The sequence below is a fragment of the Falco punctatus genome (genome assembly GCF_963210335.1).
Source record: "Falco punctatus genome assembly, chromosome: 6".
Taxonomy (NCBI): domain Eukaryota; kingdom Metazoa; phylum Chordata; class Aves; order Falconiformes; family Falconidae; genus Falco; species Falco punctatus.
The window spans coordinates 22,681,406-22,700,833 of record NC_137585.1 but is presented as its reverse complement, the minus strand read 5'-3'; the positions used below and the strand labels follow the sequence as shown (position 1 = coordinate 22,700,833).

The following is a 19,428-nucleotide window of genomic DNA, read 5'->3' as shown; positions in this document are numbered from 1 at the left end:
ACAGTGTAAAACTAGTCCATATTCCAGTAATTTGCATATGTGTGTTGGATGTCAGGGGAATGGTGCTGGTCAAATAGTTTCAGAGATCTACTTCTATTCACAAAAAGAAAAAAATAATTCTGCTTCTTTAAAATTTATTGATGACCTCTGGTTGAATTAGGTGCAAAACATACCTGGAAATAATTTGGAGAAAAAAACTGAGATATCAAAACATTTTCCATTGTACTTTGCAAACCAAAATTTTTATATTTAAATTAAAACCAAAGAGCTTTTCATTTTCCCCCTGTGGTTGAATGGAACATTACTTTTGATTTGAAGCAGTTTTCCAAGGGACAATTTCCCTCTCTTCAGAAAAGTGAAACTTCTTTTGTCTGACACCAAATTATTAAAAATGTGTAACAGGGAAAAAAAAACAATCAGCAAGTAAAAAAATAAAAATAAAATTGCTTTGCACACCTGGGAAGGTCACACGGCAAGACATTTTCACACATGGCTCTGAAAACAGGCCCTGGAGTGGAGCTGGATGGAGTGTTACGTTTTATCCCAGGATGTTTTCACTCATGAACAATTTTTATTTTAAAGAGAGAAGCATCAAAATGTGCATGTTCCTGAAAATGGTTTGTAGAAAATACTTCAAATAATTGGTACCTTCATCTATAAGCAAAGCAATTTTTAAATCTTCTGAGAGGCAAGAATTCTCTGAGAACTCTGATTTTATATTTTTTGTGGAAATAAGAAGCTATTTTAGAGACATACATGAAGTTATTGCCTAGTAGTTTTTAGATGCTGAAAGATAAGTAATTTTTGAGAAGACAGTGAACAGCACTGAATTCTTCAAGGGGACCTGATATGGCTTTGCTAACTAAAAGTTGTATGGTTGACCTGAACTCCACTTCCCAAGTGCCTTCCTCATTTTTAAAAAAGCAATTTGGCTTGCAAGTCATCTGAGTGCCATGAAGTGGCTGGACCTCAGTCCTTCAAGAGGAGATACTATAATAAACCCTAGACATTCTCCCAAGAAGTCCATCCATCTGATCTTCATCAAACAACAGAAAAGCACCCTGTAGATGGAGGAAGGTTGTTGCAGCAGGGAACTTCTCGTGACTGCTGTGCAATCTCCTCTGTGTTCCTGGGAAGGAAAGAGGAGAGGAAGAACAGAAATAGTTTGGGTTGTTGTTGTTATGCTCCTCAGCTTTCCTCATGAGGAAGACAGCTTGAGCTTTTGAGGATGAGTGATGGTGCTGAGGACCATGTAGAAAGGGAAGGGGTGGAGGTACTGGCTGGGACATTTGGGGAGACGATGGGGGAAATGTGAGTGCACAGAGTATGGAGCTGCAGGAAGAGAAGGGAGTGAGCCTTAGTCAGGAGAGGTGGAGAGTGGGATGCACCTGGCTGGGGGAGAAGTCATGAAGGTGCAAATAAATCAGGTGTCAAAGCATGGATACTTTGGGGAGGTAAAGGGTGGAAAAAAACTTTGGGATTCTCAGTTCTAGCACAAGAGGTGTCAGTCTAACAATCAGCGCTTTATATTTTAAATTCCTGATGATGACCATACTCTACAGATTAAATGCTGCTGCCTGTTGCAGTCTTGGTTCCTGTGGACACCATCATCTGCCCTCTATGCACAGAAACCCAGCATGCTGCTTCAGATTTGCTCCGTGTAGTCTACCATTCCTCCTTTGATACTCATCTCCCAGCCAGGGGGGAACCACATCAGTCCTGCAACTCACGAGCTCTCTAGCAAAGGAACTGGTGCAGGATTTAGCTGTACACGTGGGCTGAGATGAAAACATTTCTCTGGAGAAAACAGCAGATTTGCTGTTCTGTGTCCTTCTTACATGGTGGTAGGAGTAAATGAACAAAAGATTTGAAAAAATGTCTTGTTACAACTTGCTTTTTATATAATTGTCGATTTGTGCATTAAAAAAAAAGCAGCAGCAATTATAAAGTCACTATTAGATTTGCAAAATTAATGTTTCCTTTGAACCTCCACAAAACAACCCCAGCCAGCCAAACATGAAGAAACTCACAACAACAAAGTTTTAAATCCCTCAATCCAGGAACAAATCAGAAAGAAAAACACCCCCAGGAAAAAGTAAACTAATAAAATAACCTTCACAAAACCCTTGCCTTCAGCAGTGTTTTAATCCAAAAAAGGGGGCAGAAAAAGCCACAGATACCCTTAAGTCATGAGAGGCTTTGCTGTTGCCAGTGATTTTATGGGGAGGGTGCTTGGATGCTGCACCAGTGGACAGGAATATAAAGCCACAAGGCAGATCTGCATCTGCAAACGGGCACTTCAAATAGTTTACAAATGCACCTTGGCTTTGTTTCCCTTAAACTGCAAGCAGTCCATAAGCCACCTTTGAAAATTTTAGTCTGCATCTGGACGCTGGCTTTCTCTGTGGAGTCAATGGCTGGTCTTGTACTAATGGGCTGGAAAATGTTTTTTGGGGGGGACGTGGGGGGGGGTGTGTGGAAATCCTCCGAGCGCAGCGCCTAGGCTAGAATTGCAGAGGAAGCTGAGGCCTCCAGCCCTGCACAGGAAGCAATCTTAGAGCAGGCCTTAAATGCCAGATTCCAGGCAGAGTTTAACTAACCACTGACAGCTCTGTAAACAAAGCGGGGACAAAAAGAGAACAGCTTTCCCTTTTCTGGTAGTCATTTTTGGTTTGGGGGCTGCAGGGGAATTCTGTAATGCTCGGCTTGATGGGATATAAACCAAGGCTGGAAAGGCTTTGTATATGAAGAACTGTAAAGGGGAAAATATTTCATGGACTAAATCATAAAGAAGAAGGTAGGGCACGGGGAAAAAGCATGGATTAAACTACAAAAAAAATACTGCTACTTTTGGTTCTTTGAGCAGGATTTATACACAGTTTGGCTCCTCCTGGGTGGTATTGAAAAGCTGCGGCTTATTTTCCTTCTTTTCTCCTTTCCTTCTCTTTTCTCTTTTCCTTTTCTCTCTTTTCTCTGTTACTTTTTCTTTCTTTTCTCATTTTCTCTTCCCTTTCTTTTCCCTTTTCTTGAAGGGGGGTTGGGAACGGACAGACTTTTGCAAAACTTTTAATTATCTGTGTAACTAAAGAAAATCTGTTGTGCAGCGTTTTTACTGCTTCCAGTGAAACTTGGAAGCCTGAAGTTAAAATCCTGCTGAATTGTTGCTTTTGTTTGTAAAAAAGACCTGTGACGTTACAAATAGCTAGTCTGCAGCGAGCAGATGTATACAGTCCTTACTTAAAGCATGTTGATTTAATTTTAGCTAGGAAACTAAACGCAGGCATGGGCTATGTTTATCCTACAAGGCATTTAATTAATCTTCTTTATCTCAACAATACTGAGGAATAATTTTTTTGATGGAGAACGAAAATAGTTGCAGTGAAGTTAAGAAAGCAAAACAAAACTAAATGGACTCTGTTGCTTAAACGCATCCATTGTGCTTTCTCTCTCATCTAAGTGGTCATCTCCCCTTTAGATTTGGATCTCTCCAGAGCTCCGAACGCTTGAACACCCACCATGGATGACTTTGAACGCCGCAGAGAACTCAGGAGGCAAAAGCGTGAGGAAATGCGCCTTGAAGCAGAGAGGTGAGGTATTATGTATGGAAAATGGTGTTAGTGGCTTGCATTTATTAGCAATGTCTTTGAGGATTTTTGTTTTAAATTCGAAAGTATGTCATAGCTAACCAAAGACTCTTTACTAACAATATGTGCTGTAAAATAGCTTTAGTTAATATTGTGGAATAGATTGGAAGTCAGGGGTATCTAGTGTCTAATTCCATTAGGCTGTTGTAAATGTTCTGGCTTCTAGTTATTTTGTTGTATGGATAAATGTAAACAGTGAAGGTGGAGTATGGCCACATGAAATTATTGATAGGAAGACTCATGCTCAGATGCCATGTGAGTGAGTGTTGTGCAGAAGGGCTTGTGTTTGTGTTTCCAGACATAGAACTAAAATTGTAAGATATTGATCGAAAGCTGAGATATCCTTGGTATATGTAGTATAGCATATCTGTGAGTTGTCTGCCATTACTGTGAAATTGCTGTTGTATTTGTACTGCCTGTCACTTCTTATTCATTTACAACCACATTTATGTAAGCAACAAGGGCAGTATTTGCTGTCAGTTATTACAGATTTCCTTTGGTGCAAATGAGAACAGAACTTGATGTGGGTATGATGATGTCAATTTATGAGAGCAGCAGCATGAAATACTGGGAATTACATTTTGTTAACTAACCCCATTTTACACCTGTACAGTTCTGTTTTCTTTAATTGATTTTTGTATGATTTATGCTGGAGCAAGGAGAGAGAAAGTCAGGCCCCATATATTTTTGTAATGTTTTCTTTGATATAAAGGTTTGATTTAGTTTATTAACACTACAGCGATTTAGAAAATAAAAAGGAACTTGGGTTTAAGCAGGTTTTGTATTTAATTTTTAATATGGACTTCATTTTTGTTTCTAGTCTTTCCCATGTGCTGACAAAACCGTGGTGTTTCAGGTTCTGTATGCTGTAGGAGAAAATACATTTTTCTGAGCAGTTTTAAATGGAAGTCAGCAGAATGCAATGTATTTTGTATGCCTGGTTTGAGCTTTTTAATAAGGCCCTGCTACATCAGTAGGGCTTTCTGGTGGAAGCTGATGATACTTGGGGTAGAAATTCCGGGTAGGTGAGATGCAATAGCTGCCTTTCTTTCCGAAGGAAGTGTTGCCATTCAGAACTGGGTAGGTAAGCTCTCATCAGGCTATAAACTGAACCTGTGAGCTCTGGAAAGCAGCAGTGTTGCCTGCAGATAAATAAACTCATGTGAAACGTGGTGGTCAAAGGGAAATGAGGTGGCAGCCTCCTTTGCAAAACACAGCTGTCACCTGGTTGGTGACCTTTCCAAAAGGCAGAGGAGCAAATGTGCCATGGTGCTAAACTGTCTTCTTGTTCCAGAAGGTTTCCCCCTAGGCCTGGGGCGCAGTATGTTTTTGTTGGGCAGCAAGTGAGGGATTGTGGAGCCTGTGCTGATCCACGGTATAGTACATGGTATTCATATACTTCTAGTGTATTTCTGCTTTAAAAAAATATTTTAAAGGATATCTTAGGGTTTGTTGCTAATAGAGGCCTTGGGTGGCCTGTGGAGGATGCTGGGGGTGTAGTTTGGGAGGTGTTTTCTACTATAAAAATATGTCACTTGAACTTCCCATGCGTGCATCCAAGCTCTTGTGTGTGTGCAGAGTCTGTGGGGTGGTCCGGACATCAGTGATGTAGCATGGACGGCTTGCAGAGGCAGTGACAGCTGCAGGGGGTTGGAGATAAGAGGCTCTTGCCACCACAGAAGCTGAAATCCAGGACTTCAGGGGTATCCATAAGTCACTGTGTGGCCTGAAATTTTATGCATGGTCCCTGATCATGCACAGGGAAACTGAAGCCCTGGGGAGGCAAAAGCTGCAGGCAGCAGCTCACCGATGTCCCTTGAGGGTATCCTCCCTGGGGAGCACTGCAAACTGATGGTGATACCTGCCCCTGGGTGATGGGGAAGCCAAGGGGTTGGACCAGGGAGTGATGGCTGCTGACATGGGAAACAGCCTGCTCCCCACCCACTCAAGCCTGCTTTTGGGAAGTGTTTTCACCACATTTGGGGCAGCTTTGCCAGGTTTTTGTGTGGGTTACCTTTGTGGAGGAGGCAAGCTTGGTGGCAGCCCGTCCAGAGGAGAAGGTCTTGGGCCCATGCCCCTGTTTTCTGCTGAATCGTTGCAGAAGTGCTCTGTGCCCTTTCCCACACATTTGAAGGCTTTTAGCAATAAATTGCTGTATGCTAAATCTTGCTGTACTCCCTTCACTGTTGCCAACTTCAAGCATTCAAGCATCATGAGTCAGACCCCTTAAAAGTCACAAGACTGCTTTAAAAATCTTGAGATCTTAAAAATAATTTAGTCTAGCCTTTTTATTTTTGGTTTGCCTTAACAATAACAGAGGCTTTTTCTCAAGTTCAGATGTGACTCTGGGAGCTGGGACCTCCCCAAACCTGCCCCAGCAGGGGCAATCCCAGGGAGGAGCTGAACATCCACACCCGTTGCATTGCACTGCTCACGTTGAGCTAAAGGCAGCAACATTTGGGCAGTTATTAACAAACAAATATATCATGCTAGATTGTTTTTGGTGGATTCAGATTTTTAGGGATTTGAGGATCATCTTCACATTTTAAAATATGTGTACAATGTGTTTGTGTACATGTCTTAAGCCACAGCAATTCACTGGCCAGACCTCCTGCTGTCCAAACACTTTCAGGTGTTTTATCAAGTGAATCACGTTGTCCTAAAGAGCGGTATGAAAGCTGAAAATGCTCCATCAGCTCTGAGCACTAGTACCTGCTGCTCAGGCACAGGGCATTTCCCTGTATCCTCCCATCAGTGGGCTGTAGTCTTGCGGTAGGGAAGCCACTGCTGGTTGTGAGCATTTCTGCTGGGAATTGGATGGATGGATGATTATGTGTAGGCTATAACATGTTTGCTAGTTCTCCCAGATGCTGTTCAGGCTTCAAGTTGAACAGCAAACTTAGAAGTGCAAGCGGCTATATCAGACAGCAGTATTTGTAACTCAGCCAGCCACAGTGATGCATTTTGTAATTTTCTGGAATTCATAAAGGAACATGGAAAGCCTGTCTTTCTAGCCTGATGCCTGTGCCCAAGAGAGACTGAGGGGTGAAGATGCCTTGTAGCAGCATCAACTCATGCACCACATACCCAAGAGGGAGTGACTTGATCTTACTGTGTCTTCCCCAGGGGCCAGAAACTGTGTGAAGACTGGTCAGGATACATGTGCCATCAATTTTTCAAGTGTCTGTCATGCTGGAGCTACTGATGTCCAGTCACTTCTGTGTTGTCTTTGGAGATATTTAGTGCAAGTTCAGTTCTTGAGGGCTGCTGTTAGGCTTTGTGGGATGTTTTTTTTTTGTTTTGTTTTGTTTTGGTTTTGGTTTTTCCATTAGAAAGCTGTTGGAAATTATGCTTTATTGTGCTGTTTAGCCCTGGCATGCTGGGATGATATGCTTAGGCCTTGTCCTAAGGAGAGGCTGGCTTTGTCCTTTAAAAACCAACAGTGTGGCTCACCCCGGCATGTGCTTTGGCTAGTAGTTCATGCTGTGGCAACTTAGATATTGATTGTCACCAACTCAGAAAGCTAGTGGTTTTTTGGCATCTTTAGCTCTTACCATTTCAAGGTATCCCATACGTTCCCATGCAGACTCATTGCACCCACACAGAAATTTTGCCAGCCAGAATTTTTTGACTGATTGGATTTATCTGGGATCTCTGGAGGCCTATTAGTATGTAATACTACTACAGACCTGTCTAGGAGGTATGTGGCCAACAGCAGGCATATGGGGCTTTGCCCAGCTTTCTCCCAGGCTGTCAGACTTATTGCATGTGCTCAGGCTGGCAGGGACCCAGCAGCTCTTGTACCTCATGGAATAACAAGGCTTTCAAGGCATAGGCTGGGAAACCCGGGACAAAGTATGGCAGTGTTAACTGTGCCCATCCACTAGCATTTTGTATGTGGTTTGTACTGATCAGGTGTGAGGTCAGATAAAATAAGACCCCACCAGCCATTCTGGCGATGGGATATGCTACATCTCTAATGGCTCTGCAGCAAAGCCAAGGCTTTATCCTGCTCTTCGGAGGCAGAAAGAGTCCTGTGCCTGGGACAGTGGTTGTACAAAGCCCTGAGGTCCTGGTCCAGAGCTGGCTGAAATCTTTTTACTGGTTTCAGTGGGTTTTGGATTAAGCCCTACCTGAGTTATTCCAGCCAGATGATTTATGAGACAGTCTCAGTGGCAGACATGAAGGAGCTGGATGAATGCTTTGCCTTCCCAGCCACAGGGTACATACTGTGCTGGAGTATCGGGGCCCTCACAGAAATGGGTTACTGATTTAACTGTCAGAAATGGGTAACTGACTTAACTGACAGGAAAAATCCCCGATATAATTGAAGCATGGGGTATTGACTTCTTTCAGCAAGGGAAAAAACAAATGCTACCTGCTGCTTTGTGCCTCTTCCTAGGCAGTGAAAGATGTTTTGTTGAACAAAACCATTGGGTTTTGTCATTTTGATGTTGTAACTGACACTGGAAGAATTTAGCCTGAGGCTGTGTAGAGTGTGTGCGTCTGGAGGGGTGGTGCTTTGTATCTTGCTGATGCACTTTAGTCTGTCACAGCTGCATGCAGCTGCAGTGAAAAAAATGAGGTGAAATAATTCTTGAAGTGACAATAGACCTATTTCCTTGACTTAGAGCACAACTGAGAGCAAAAATTGCCCCCTTGAACTGTCTAAAGAATAGCTCTCAAGTTAATCTATTTAGCACTTAAGTCACAATTTTACAACTGGCTGACTTCTTGTTGCCCCAGCAGTGTATTTTCACCTCTCCATGGTGTTGGGGCTCTCTTAAAAATTATACTAGGAAGCTGATCCAATTTGCTTCATTACCATACCATCACTACTGCAGGCTTCAGGAAGGTCTTGGGGTTGTTGTCAGACTGGTCCTCATTTAGCTGAAGCTTAACTGAATCTGAACCACAGCTTTGCTCAGTGTAATGCCCTCCCCTAAGGGACTGCAAGTCATTTAATGGGCAAGGAATGGTATTGATCAACCTGTTGTAAAAATACAGCAAAGAGAAGTGGCTATCTATCATCAAATCACAAGCCACTCTCTAAAACCACCATACTGTTTTGTGGGCTGTGTAGGATCTCCTGACAGGGGCCACAGCTGCCCTGACTAAAGGGCTTATCTTCTTGCAGACCAATCAAATATTACTAAACATATCCTAAAAGGGTACGTAGGTAGGGCATACTGAAAAACACTGCCATTAAGCTTTATAGTTCCTGGTAGCATTAATTACTAAAGGCAGTAGGTAAAGATTATTAAAACAAACAAACAAACAAAAGCTTCAAACAGTTCAGTTACAAACCCTCTCCAGCCTCTCTTTTAAACAGTTTTATAAGGCAGTGATAATAAGGTTCACGTTCATGGATGTAGATTAGGGAATGCTCATAGAAGTAACTGAGCCTGCAGATCAGAGATGGCAGTGTGAAAGTCTCCTGGGGTGGTAACTTGCTCAATGCAACTTCAGTCAAAAAGTGACACATGTTTGAACCCAAAACTTACCTTGGTACAACTGAAAAAGAAGTCAAGTGAATTTCAGTCCAGACCTGTGAAGGTAAGTACAGAATCAGCAAGACATTTAACATGCCTTTTAATGTTTTAGTGCTCCTGTTGAGGCTGGTGTTGCTCAAGTAAACATACAAAGGGCTGAGTCACCAAGTTAAAAAGGTAAAAAACATTAGGATCAGACAGGGCACATCTTTGCAGGACTTAATAAGAAGCACATTGTTTATCTTCTGGACAGGTAAGCCAGGACACATTTGTTGCCACATCATCTTAATGCTTCTTGAGAACAAGGAAACGTCATCCTTGTCAGCCACAGAAAGTGGACAATTTCTACTCTCCTGTCCAAGACAGTGAGGGTAAGTGAGTGTTCATGTTAGATCAACATTAAATGACCACAAATAGATTTTGAAACTGCTTCTTATTCCTGCAATGGAGTTATCTCTGGTATAGAGTGTACATTAGTGACAAATGTTAGTGTTGAGGGTTTAGGAATAAACATAGATGGTTCCTTTTTAATTACCCCCTACTTCTTGAAACACTAGAACTTGCCCATGTCTGGTTCTCAAACGTCTGGTTACATATTTAATACGTTTTCAGGCTTCAATTCAGCCTTGTGTAACCAAATTAAGAATATGACCTTAATACAAATTTTCAAGGAATGCTTGTTTAAACATAAAAGAAGCTGGCTGCATATGCCTAACAAGTTGCTTCTCAATGTTCATGATTTATTTCAAAACAATACTTCAAAAATATTTGGCCTCTGTCCTCTTGAGGGCTATGCCCTTGTTGGGTCCAAGCCCCTTTTGCTACTTAAACAAGAACTACAGTGGTTTTATCTCTCCATGAACTTCATATATCCTGGAATTCCAATACTTTGAGGGTTTCTGCTTATCTTTCTGTAAAATACTCACCTTCTGGTAGAGTTGATACATATCTTCTGCCCAGGAGTCAGGTATTAAGACAATGAATAAATAAGATTAGAATTGTGTGAGGGCTGAGAACAAATTGAGGAAAAGTGCTCCAGCTGTTAACCTGTTTTCAAAGCTACCTTGAATTCCAGGACTGACAGCATGTATTTGGATTGTCAGGTTTGGCCCTTCACATTGCATTGATCACTGTTCCTGCAGTTCCTGAAGCTCATTGTTAATCCAGACAGAAAAGCATGACCCAGTGGCTCATTAAAGCACACCCTACTGCTATCACTGTCAAGTGAGGGTGGATACTGGACAAATCTTTGCTATTGTAGCAATTCAGATGCCCTGAAGGAAATAAACCATATGCAAAACTGAGTAGAACCTACCACTTAATTTTACAGATGTTGTGTGTTTTGCAGATTATATTTTCTTTAAAGTCCTTATGGAGAAATGTTTTATAAACAAAGCTTTGTTCTTTCAAATAGCTAGACATACAGTATATAAACTTTTCTGAGCTAACCCCACTGCAATTCCTAAGCAGACAACAAAATCAGCTCCTTAGTATTTCAGATATTAATCCCACATGTACGTTAAAATCATTCTGTAATCTCTGTACTACATCTACTACACCAGCCAAGCTTTTAGGAGGACAGCCCAAATCCAGCACCCAGACAACTGGCAGAACACCCCATCTTTCACCTCTTTCAACAGAGCAGCAGGTTTGCCTTGGGAGCACCAAGGAATTTGGGAAATTCATGGGTGAAAAGTACCCCTTCCAAGCCTGTAACCAGGTAATGCGCCTACTGCCAAAACAAAGTTTTCCTTTCTGTTTCCTACTGTATTTTTATTAGCTTTAACTAGACCAAAGTCCTTGATGAACTGAATCTATTTAAATATCTGTCTAATAACTATGGGCATTGAGGCACAGCTTTTGGTGCTTTTTATTGACAATTTGAGCATGCATATTTTAAAGGGCATTATATAAGAAGTAATACAACATGGTATTTTATCATGATTTTCAGAATTAGACTGAAGCATAGGCACCACACAAAGAAGCTGAAGGAGCCTGAAGCAGTGTAGCTGGTATAGTGCAAATAAGTGTCAATGGTTGTCCTGTCACATTTATATTTAAAAAGGATGTCTTTTTAATATCTTATGTGCTAATTGGCAGCATGCAGTCAATTAAGACAAGGTAGCTTGCAGTGCTTTTGCAGCTCTGTGCATCTGTCATTGTGCCTTCAAATGGTGTAAATCATATATGCTATCAGAATTTTCTCATACAAAAGACCAGAAACTTTAAATACAAAAAGCTACATTAACTGAACGTTCGCCTAAGGTTTGTGAAGCCACAGAGCCTTCAAACTTCCTGTACCAGCCACAACGGAGCAGTGTGGTGTCTGTGACTTATAGGTATGTATGTCCTTTGGAGGCAGACACTGCACCTCAGTTTCCCCAGCAGCATTTTCTGTCCCTTAGCAAGGAGTACATCAGCCCTCCACGTAGGTTACCTTCAGTTAACTCAATATAGCAGAGACCAAAGACACTGTCCTAGAACAACTCAGAATAAAGGAGGTTTAGTTCTTGGTCCCTAGGTCTACTTTTGTCAGTCAGTTTCTCGGGCAGGGCAATCCTCCATCTTCATTTATCTGGACAGCCAATGTCAGTTGTCAGAAAAAAACGCTCAAACTGTTGCTAAGTTTTATTAGATTCCTAATCCAGTCTCTTTTCATAAATAAAAGCAGTTGATCTGTATTTCTTTCTAGACAGTAGTATATGATGGAGCTCTCAGCTGTTTAGTCACTTCCCATGAGCCTAATATCCATAACTAGCATAAGAGGCAGGACTGATTTAGCTCATTGTATAAAGCCTTCTCAGGCTATAGGATTGTGCATACCTCATTACACAAACGTATGCTTGCAAATGAGTTGGCTGAAAATTCTACATTAACTCTTCTTTTTTATTATTCTTATAAATGCCTTGTTATTAATAGCAATGCTCTGCAACAAATTTCATTTAGTTTAAAGAAAAGCAAAATGAATACTGCATTGTTCCCATACAAAAGAAGCTGATGGTTCAATATCCCTATATCTCAAAAAATGTTCAAAACAGTATTTTCAGGCAAATACATTATTCATTGACTTATTCACCTGCAATAATATATTCTATAGCCTGCATGTTCTTGTTGTAAGTGGCTGATGGTATACATCCTGGTGGTCCCGCCTGCCCACTGAAATGGGCCATATGGGGTTTTGATGCTTTTTTGGACAAAAGGTCATCAGGTGCTGCTCATCTATCTGGTTACTTCTCACAGCCCCTGCCACGATGTTGGTTGCCAGTGCAGCCCTGTCTGCTGTTGCCTAGGGTGGAAGGTGGGAACAAAGTGAACAAGGCTACCCTGCACTGCCTCCCTGCCACAGGACCCACACCCTGGTCCCGGAGGCTAAGCAGCTACTGATGGGTAGTGCATCTGGGGCTGGACCCAACTGCTGAGGTGTGAACTGCCTGTGCATGTGGTGGCACAACATTGCATCTGAAGGAGGTGTTGAGCAGAGGCTGCGGCAGAAGGAAAGCATTGGTGGTGTTTAATTTGCTCTTTTGCTCTAAACAGAAGAGAGTAACTGAAAGTAGCCTCTAAAACTTCAAATTTCAAGATTTGGATAGGTGTGATCTCTTAGCTGTTACATTCCACTGCCTTCTTTTTAGCGAATAAGAGCATTGTTGAACTTGTTGCTTAATTGTGTCACTATTCTTCAGGGTATTCTGGGCTTAGAATGATTAAAGTTATTAGGCATGATAGAAACGGCAGTTATTACCCAACTGTGAGACCCGTTAAGGAGTGACATGAAAATGAGTTTAGCCAGTGGGTTTCTAGGAGCATCTGCTTCTCAGTGTGAGTTTGCATTTTATTAACATCTTTATGATCTAATATTTGAAATTAAACCAGATAATCAGAAGATTAGATTTCTCTTTAAAAAGCTGACGCCAATTAGTTTTCAGGGATAATAGATTAAATGAAGTCTAACACTAACAAGTTTTACACACGAATGAGCATAGTATGTAAACACTATCAAATTGCTGGCAGCCTGGGCAAAGTCACCCTTCCACAGCTCAGTTCAAAGAACTATAGAGGAAAAATGAGATTTGCAAATGATACTCCAAACTGATTTCAACTTGCAGAAGCACTTCATTTGGTCATTTAGCTCCTCCATTTTTGGCTTTGTGCCTTGAAACGAAGTTTTAATTACTGAAGATAAATGTTTATAAGCAGCTTTATTTCTCTCATCATAACCTACTTATTAGCTTGTACTAAACAAAGAAAATCCCTCTTGCCACCAGATAGTCCTTCTGTGATCAAGATCTTTCATAGAATGAAGGGAAATATCAGGTGCTGTGCTTCTTGGACAACTTAATTCATCAGCATATAACTCAAGAAATATTCCTGATCAGAAATAATAATAAAAAAAAGTCAGTGAGCAACTGCTCCTTAGGAAAGAAGTCTAGTGGTGATGCAGTCCTCGGGGGACGCTGGCAGGCAGCCTGACCAGAGGGTCAGGTTAACAGAAGTGATACAGCTACAGATTTGAAGGAGCAGTAGTTGTATCAGCCTTGCAGCTGAGCCCTTCCCTTCCTGGGGAGCAGCAAGGGTGATGGGAAGTGGAAAAGTAAGCAATATGCTTTTCTTTTTGTTTATCGGAAACTATAAACCAATGGGAGTGTATTTGACAGTTAAAGGTTAGCCTCATCTTGGTTGACATTAAGAAAATGTAAATAGATGTTGTTTTTCTCCCCTTTATGTCAAAACCCGTTGGCTGAACTAAATTAACTTGCTTATTAATAGCCTTTGCTGGATAGTCTGTTGAAAAATGGCCAGCCAGTGTGTCATGCTGACAAAAAAAATTCAAGGGAAGGCTGTAACTCAACAGCTAGTTGTGACTGTCTTTTTGTTTTTTTAAAAAATATTTATCCACTTTTTTCTCTGACACTTGCTGAAAAGGTACCTTGGTTTCATTTAAGTTAGCTTGTGACCCATTTTGATTGTGGACATTATTTACACCAACAACAAGGTCTGCTCTAGCAAGAGGTTATCTTCTAGGCAGACTGTGTTCTTGTGCTGAGCTCATAAGAGAGGTGCTGAAAATTGGTACTCAAAAGCAGAGCTTCTTCAAAGGTTTTGTGAAGTGACTTCTCCATACTTGTACTTCCCTCTTCTGCCAGCAAGACAACATCTTATTTACTGGTGTTTAAACTGATTCACTTGAACAAGTGCTGACTTCTTTGTGAGCTCTCTTTGTATGATTTAAACCTGATGCATATCATAGTAAATTTTTAAGTCAATTAAGTGCACACAGTGGAAAGTAACCAAATTACCATGACTTGATTTACTGCTTGTCAGCTGAGCCTCTTGCAAGGGAGGTGTCTTATTGTGAAACAGCGGGGGAGGGTAATATCCTTTGAGTTTGAACTGGGAGGTTTGCACAGATTTAATGCTCTTGGTTTCAAACCAGATTTGAGGTAAACTTCTGAAAAGTCAGTGTACAGATAAGGGCTTTGTGACTGTGGTGAAGCGCATTGGTGCAGCACTCCCTGTTGAGGAATTGATCTTCACGTTCCATGCAAATCCTGCCTCTTACAGCCACTTGTTTCTGTTGTTAACATGGCTCCGCAGAGAGATGGGAGGCACAGGTGAGGACAGACAGGGAAGCTCAGATAATGACCTACCTCCAATCCCTTCATGTTACATCATATGAAGTCAGGTACAGATCAGGGGAAGGCTGGTGTTAGGCGGGTGAATCAGATGTTACACACATCCACCAACTGCTACTGACCACATGTCAAGAAACGGGACTCGCTGCAAGCCACTGTGGAGTCAGCAAACAGCTGCAGCTATTTCTGGTCTTGGCAGCTGGATTCCTTGGACTATTACATTTAGTTGCTTCAAAGGAGTATCCTGCAAAGATGAATAGAGAGAGAGACTAGAAAGAAAAATCTGAGCAACATCACTTTTAAAGTGAGAAAAACCCTGCAGAAGTGACTGAGGAAAACAGTTACTTGTCCACAAGATGTATAGTTTCTTGCCACAAGAGGGGTTCCTGTGTGTAATAGATTAATTCTCAGAAATACGTCTTTTGGGGTTGGAGGTGGTGGGGATGCTTTTGTTGAACGAAATTCCAATAAGCAGACAGTGCTTACAGGAGCAAGCTGGTTTCATTTATAAAATTGCCAACCCTCTAGTGATAAGGAGAAAATCAGATACTCTGTGTTTGAATCCTGGGTATTTCTGAAAGTCATTGTTATAATAGAGTGGTGAGAAAAATACAGGGGTGAAGTTGGCCCCAGAGCAGAATGCTTTCTTAGTATAAAGGATAAAACTTTTTCCATCTGTATTTTTGAACAGAGAAGAGGAAGAAGGTGGTATTAATGGCTTTTAGTGAAATGGACCTTTTTTTTTTTGGGGGGGGGGGGGGAAGGAAACTCATAAATTTGTGGCCTTCATGTGAATTCAGAAAATTTTTAGCAAAACCTAGCAATCATATTTTCATAAAAATGCTTACATTTGGAAAGTCAACAATCACAAAACACTGTCTCCATCCCACCCACTGAGTGCTTATCATCTTGTGAGAGGACCAGAGCACAGTGAAGACTGGAGAGGAAAGCCCTTCTGACGATCCATGTACAGATGATTTTTTGTCCTTATGCCTGCTCATGAGATAGTTACACAGTTACATTCATATACCACATCATGCCATCCCTCAAGATGAAGTTCTTGACATCCAGTCTGTTTTCTCCTTTTTCTCCCATGCAGAAGATATTTATGACTGGATTGAAGGGAAAAAAATCACGTGTATTTCCACAGGAAGAGCATGACTGGTTTCTTTAGAATAGGTTTCTTTTACTAGCCTGAAACTGCTAAACTGAGCAGTCCTCACAGCTTTTTCAAGTTCATCTTCAGCCAATACAAAATGATGAGTTTTTTCTAGGCACTGTTGCTCAGAACATTCCTGAGATTTTCCAGCAGCTACTACTTCAGTGTCTTAATAAGGCAGCCATAGCTGGGAAAGACAAGGAGATGGCTTTTCTAAACACTGTCTACACATGGCTTCCTTTTATGGTCCAGCTTGCACAGCAGGGTATTCCTCTGAAGGTCAGTGACAGGGGTAACAAAGTGCTTCCCACTACAGCTTACTTTTTGAGTGCAGGCATCATGTGTCTGGTGCCACATGTTCAGCCTGCTTTGAGAAGGGGGAAGAAGAACGAGTTGGGTAGCGAAATGTAGAAAAAGGGGAAAAAAGCAGAGCGTGAAGTGCTGTGTTTTTGTATCGATGCTATTGCTGTGCTCACTGTGGCTGCAGGATACAGTTATGAATACCGTGCAGAGACTATTTGTGGATGTGCTGGGCTGATATTTCATAAAAAGTGCCCCTAAGAAATATCTCAGTAGGGTTTCAGGGTTGAGGTCATCCCACAGCAATACCAAGGGCAAATTTTCATGTCATGTCCATGAATTTGGCTTTTCATTCTCCCAACAAAATGGGATAGAGTGCCAATGACCTTTTCAAACCAGTGAGTTATGATGGCTGGAGGGGTTGTCTGTGCTGGAATGTCACAAGATGAATTTGTTTAAGGAAAAGGTTTAAGTCCCCTTCCCCCCTTCTCTCTTGTACTAGCTAGTGAGTTTTTTCTCTCATTAGAATGTAACCATCTTATACTGGAGGGATGTGTAAGTTCCTTCAGGGCTGTTGTAATCTTTCTCACCAAATTTTTTCATGGGATGGATGAATAATTTCAATATTATAAAAAGAAGGAATATATTGGTGATTAATTTAGTATGAGAAAACCCCCTGCTAAGTAATGAAAATCTCATTATGTTTTGTCAGGCCTGAATATACGTACAGGATATACATAAAATGAATAAAGAAAATATATCTTCAAGGCAAACGTGAAATGTTTAGGCATATTAAATGGGTCTGTAATCTAATTTTTCATTTACTGATTATTGTCAGATGGACTAATACAGTACCTAATAAACTATGAAGACAATGAAAGACTTTAACTGTGTCACCAGCTCTGACACTGTTTGAGAAAAGAGAAATGCTTGAAGGTGTTGTTTTGGTGACTCACATCTTGAAAGTCTAACTTTCTTCATCTGTTTCCCTGTTGCTTCGCTGGCTCCATCCTGATTTCACCTATCGTGCTCACATCAACTTACAATGAGATCCTGATGTACCAACTTTGATATCATTATAGGTCTTGCATTCTTGTGGTTATGCTGGCTTTGGAGGGAATGTGACTTGTCAGTCTGTTGGCTGCGTGGTTTTGCTGGATATAATATGTTGCTTTGAGGAGATAAAAGCATAAATACACAGAAGTCGAGCAAAGATCACAAAACATGCAGTTTGGTTGATGAAAGCTTTTAAACTGTTGTCAGTGCTTGCTGATAACAGAAGAATTCTGAAATAAAAACAATTATTAATGAATATCTTTTAAAGCAGGATTGATCTAGGAGGAAAGGGTTACCCCCCAGTTAAACTCCGAGGACCCATTTAACAGGCTGTGTCGTACTTTCATAGCTGTTCCATGTTACGTTGCATTCAGTGTTTTAAGGCTTGCTTTTACTCATTTCACTCTGAATCCTGTTTTCAGCGGCTGTGCACGTTTAGCAATTACTCTGGATTTAAGGGATTGCTATAACTGAGAGCAGAGATCATCTGTCCTGTCCTCATTATGCTGCTGGAAGAAAACACTCGTAAGATGTCTTGGTGACTAGGAATGATTTTTCCGTCACCAACCCGTCTTCCTTTATTTATTGGTTGTTCTTCTCTCTACTTGGGCTGTACCCTGTCATCAGTTTTTAAGCCAAATTCTTTATGGAAGTCAATAGGGAGTCCTGCGCAAAGGGAAATGACATAATGTTGCCCTTTAGTCCTACCTACAGAGAAGCAGACTTGGGAAACATGCACATTTTCCTAATTACCAAGCACTGAATTTACAGCATGTGTTCATTTTCTAGCGACATCCGGCAGCTACCCAACATATTGTAAATTGGGCCATTTGTATTCAAGACAATTGTTTTTAATAAAAATATTCTTGAGTGTTGTCTTTATTTGGATTGCATATGGTAAATGTTGAGATCCTCACTGCTTTGAGGTAAAGAATGTGCCATTTATATGGGTAGCATTGGGTGTTCGTAGCTAAAATGTCTCCTTGTCCCATTGGAGTGCATGATTTTGTAGGCTGCCACCTTTTACTCAAGCAGTAACTTCATTTTTCTAGAGGTGTGTGTCTCTATAGTTTGTAAAACACTTTTGATAAGAAAGATGCTTCTGTGAATGTAAGCGGTTATCATGTGAACTGTCAGCTTTTGCAGGGGATGGGTTGCAGGTTCATGACCACTTCTATAGTGCTTTCAAACTGTTGTTCTGCAGGGCAGGATAAACAGAGTTGCAGAAGGTGTTTAAAATTAAGACCTTTTTCAATCTTTTTGCTAGTTAGAATTCAGACTCTTTAAACCTCAAGTACTTTTAGTTAGATGAAGTAAGGATGTAAGCAGAAGGGCATAAAAACATAAAGAAATTTGGCCAGAGGAGACTGCTTGAAAGGTAGCTGAAAGTGATTCCTTCTGTTGGGAACAGTAATGCCATTTGAACTATTTTTACTCCTTCCTTTACCGCTGTAGTGCCTCTTGTAATATAAGCTGCTTTGTATGTCCTCATAACCAGAGCATCTGAGACCTTGTAAATTATTTACTAAATGTGTATATCCCTTGTAATGTGGTAATGCTGTTCCTTTAGCTTTGCTAATAGGGGTGAAGAAGGACTTAGTGGCACAGCCAGAAACCTGTCAGAGGGGATGTATGAATTCTTTTTGCTTGCCTATTTATTTATCAGATTTTCTCCAAGCTGCAGTGCAGAATTTGGAGAATGATGTAGAAATCACTCAGGCCCACAGTTTTTAGTACCATCATTTTGGTACAGGCCATTTTTAGAAGGGGAAGCTGTGAAAAGCAGCTTTGGTGGTAGCCTTCAAGAATCCTCCTCCGTAGATTTCAAGATCTTTAGATTGGATCTTGGCCCACCTCTGCTGATTACATTTAATAAGAAGTGCATGTATATTTTATTGCATGGAAAGCTGGATGTGGAGCCTTTGTTTATCTCTGCCACTCACTGTTGACTCCTGAATGTTGATATGGAGATACTACAGTGCATGTGCTGATGACTTCCCCTGACAAGGGAGGATGATAAGGTTGACAGACTGATAATACTGGACTTGTTAGCTGTTGGGTGGCTGACACTGGGATGGCATGAGCTGATTTGCATAGCCTATCGGGCTTTTGCGGAGCAGCTCTGTTTTAATTCAATAAACGAT

General features: G+C 41.1%; 1 protein-coding gene across 11 annotated transcripts in view; it reads left to right on the top strand.

The window, feature by feature from the left end:
• CALD1 (caldesmon 1) overlaps window positions 1-19,428 on the top strand; it is a 246,248-nt gene that overhangs the window by 143,491 nt on the left and 83,329 nt on the right. For 10 of the 11 annotated variants that reach the window (XM_080391500.1, XM_080391504.1, XM_080391501.1 and 7 more), the window contains one exon: window positions 3,476-3,587. In XM_080391500.1, coding sequence (XP_080247626.1) covers window positions 3,517-3,587 — 71 coding nt within the window. In that variant the 5' untranslated portion in view covers window positions 3,476-3,516. Of the gene's footprint in view, window positions 1-2,617; window positions 2,798-3,475; window positions 3,588-19,428 lie in introns of those variants that run through there. The other variant, XM_080391502.1, reaches the window with a different exon arrangement.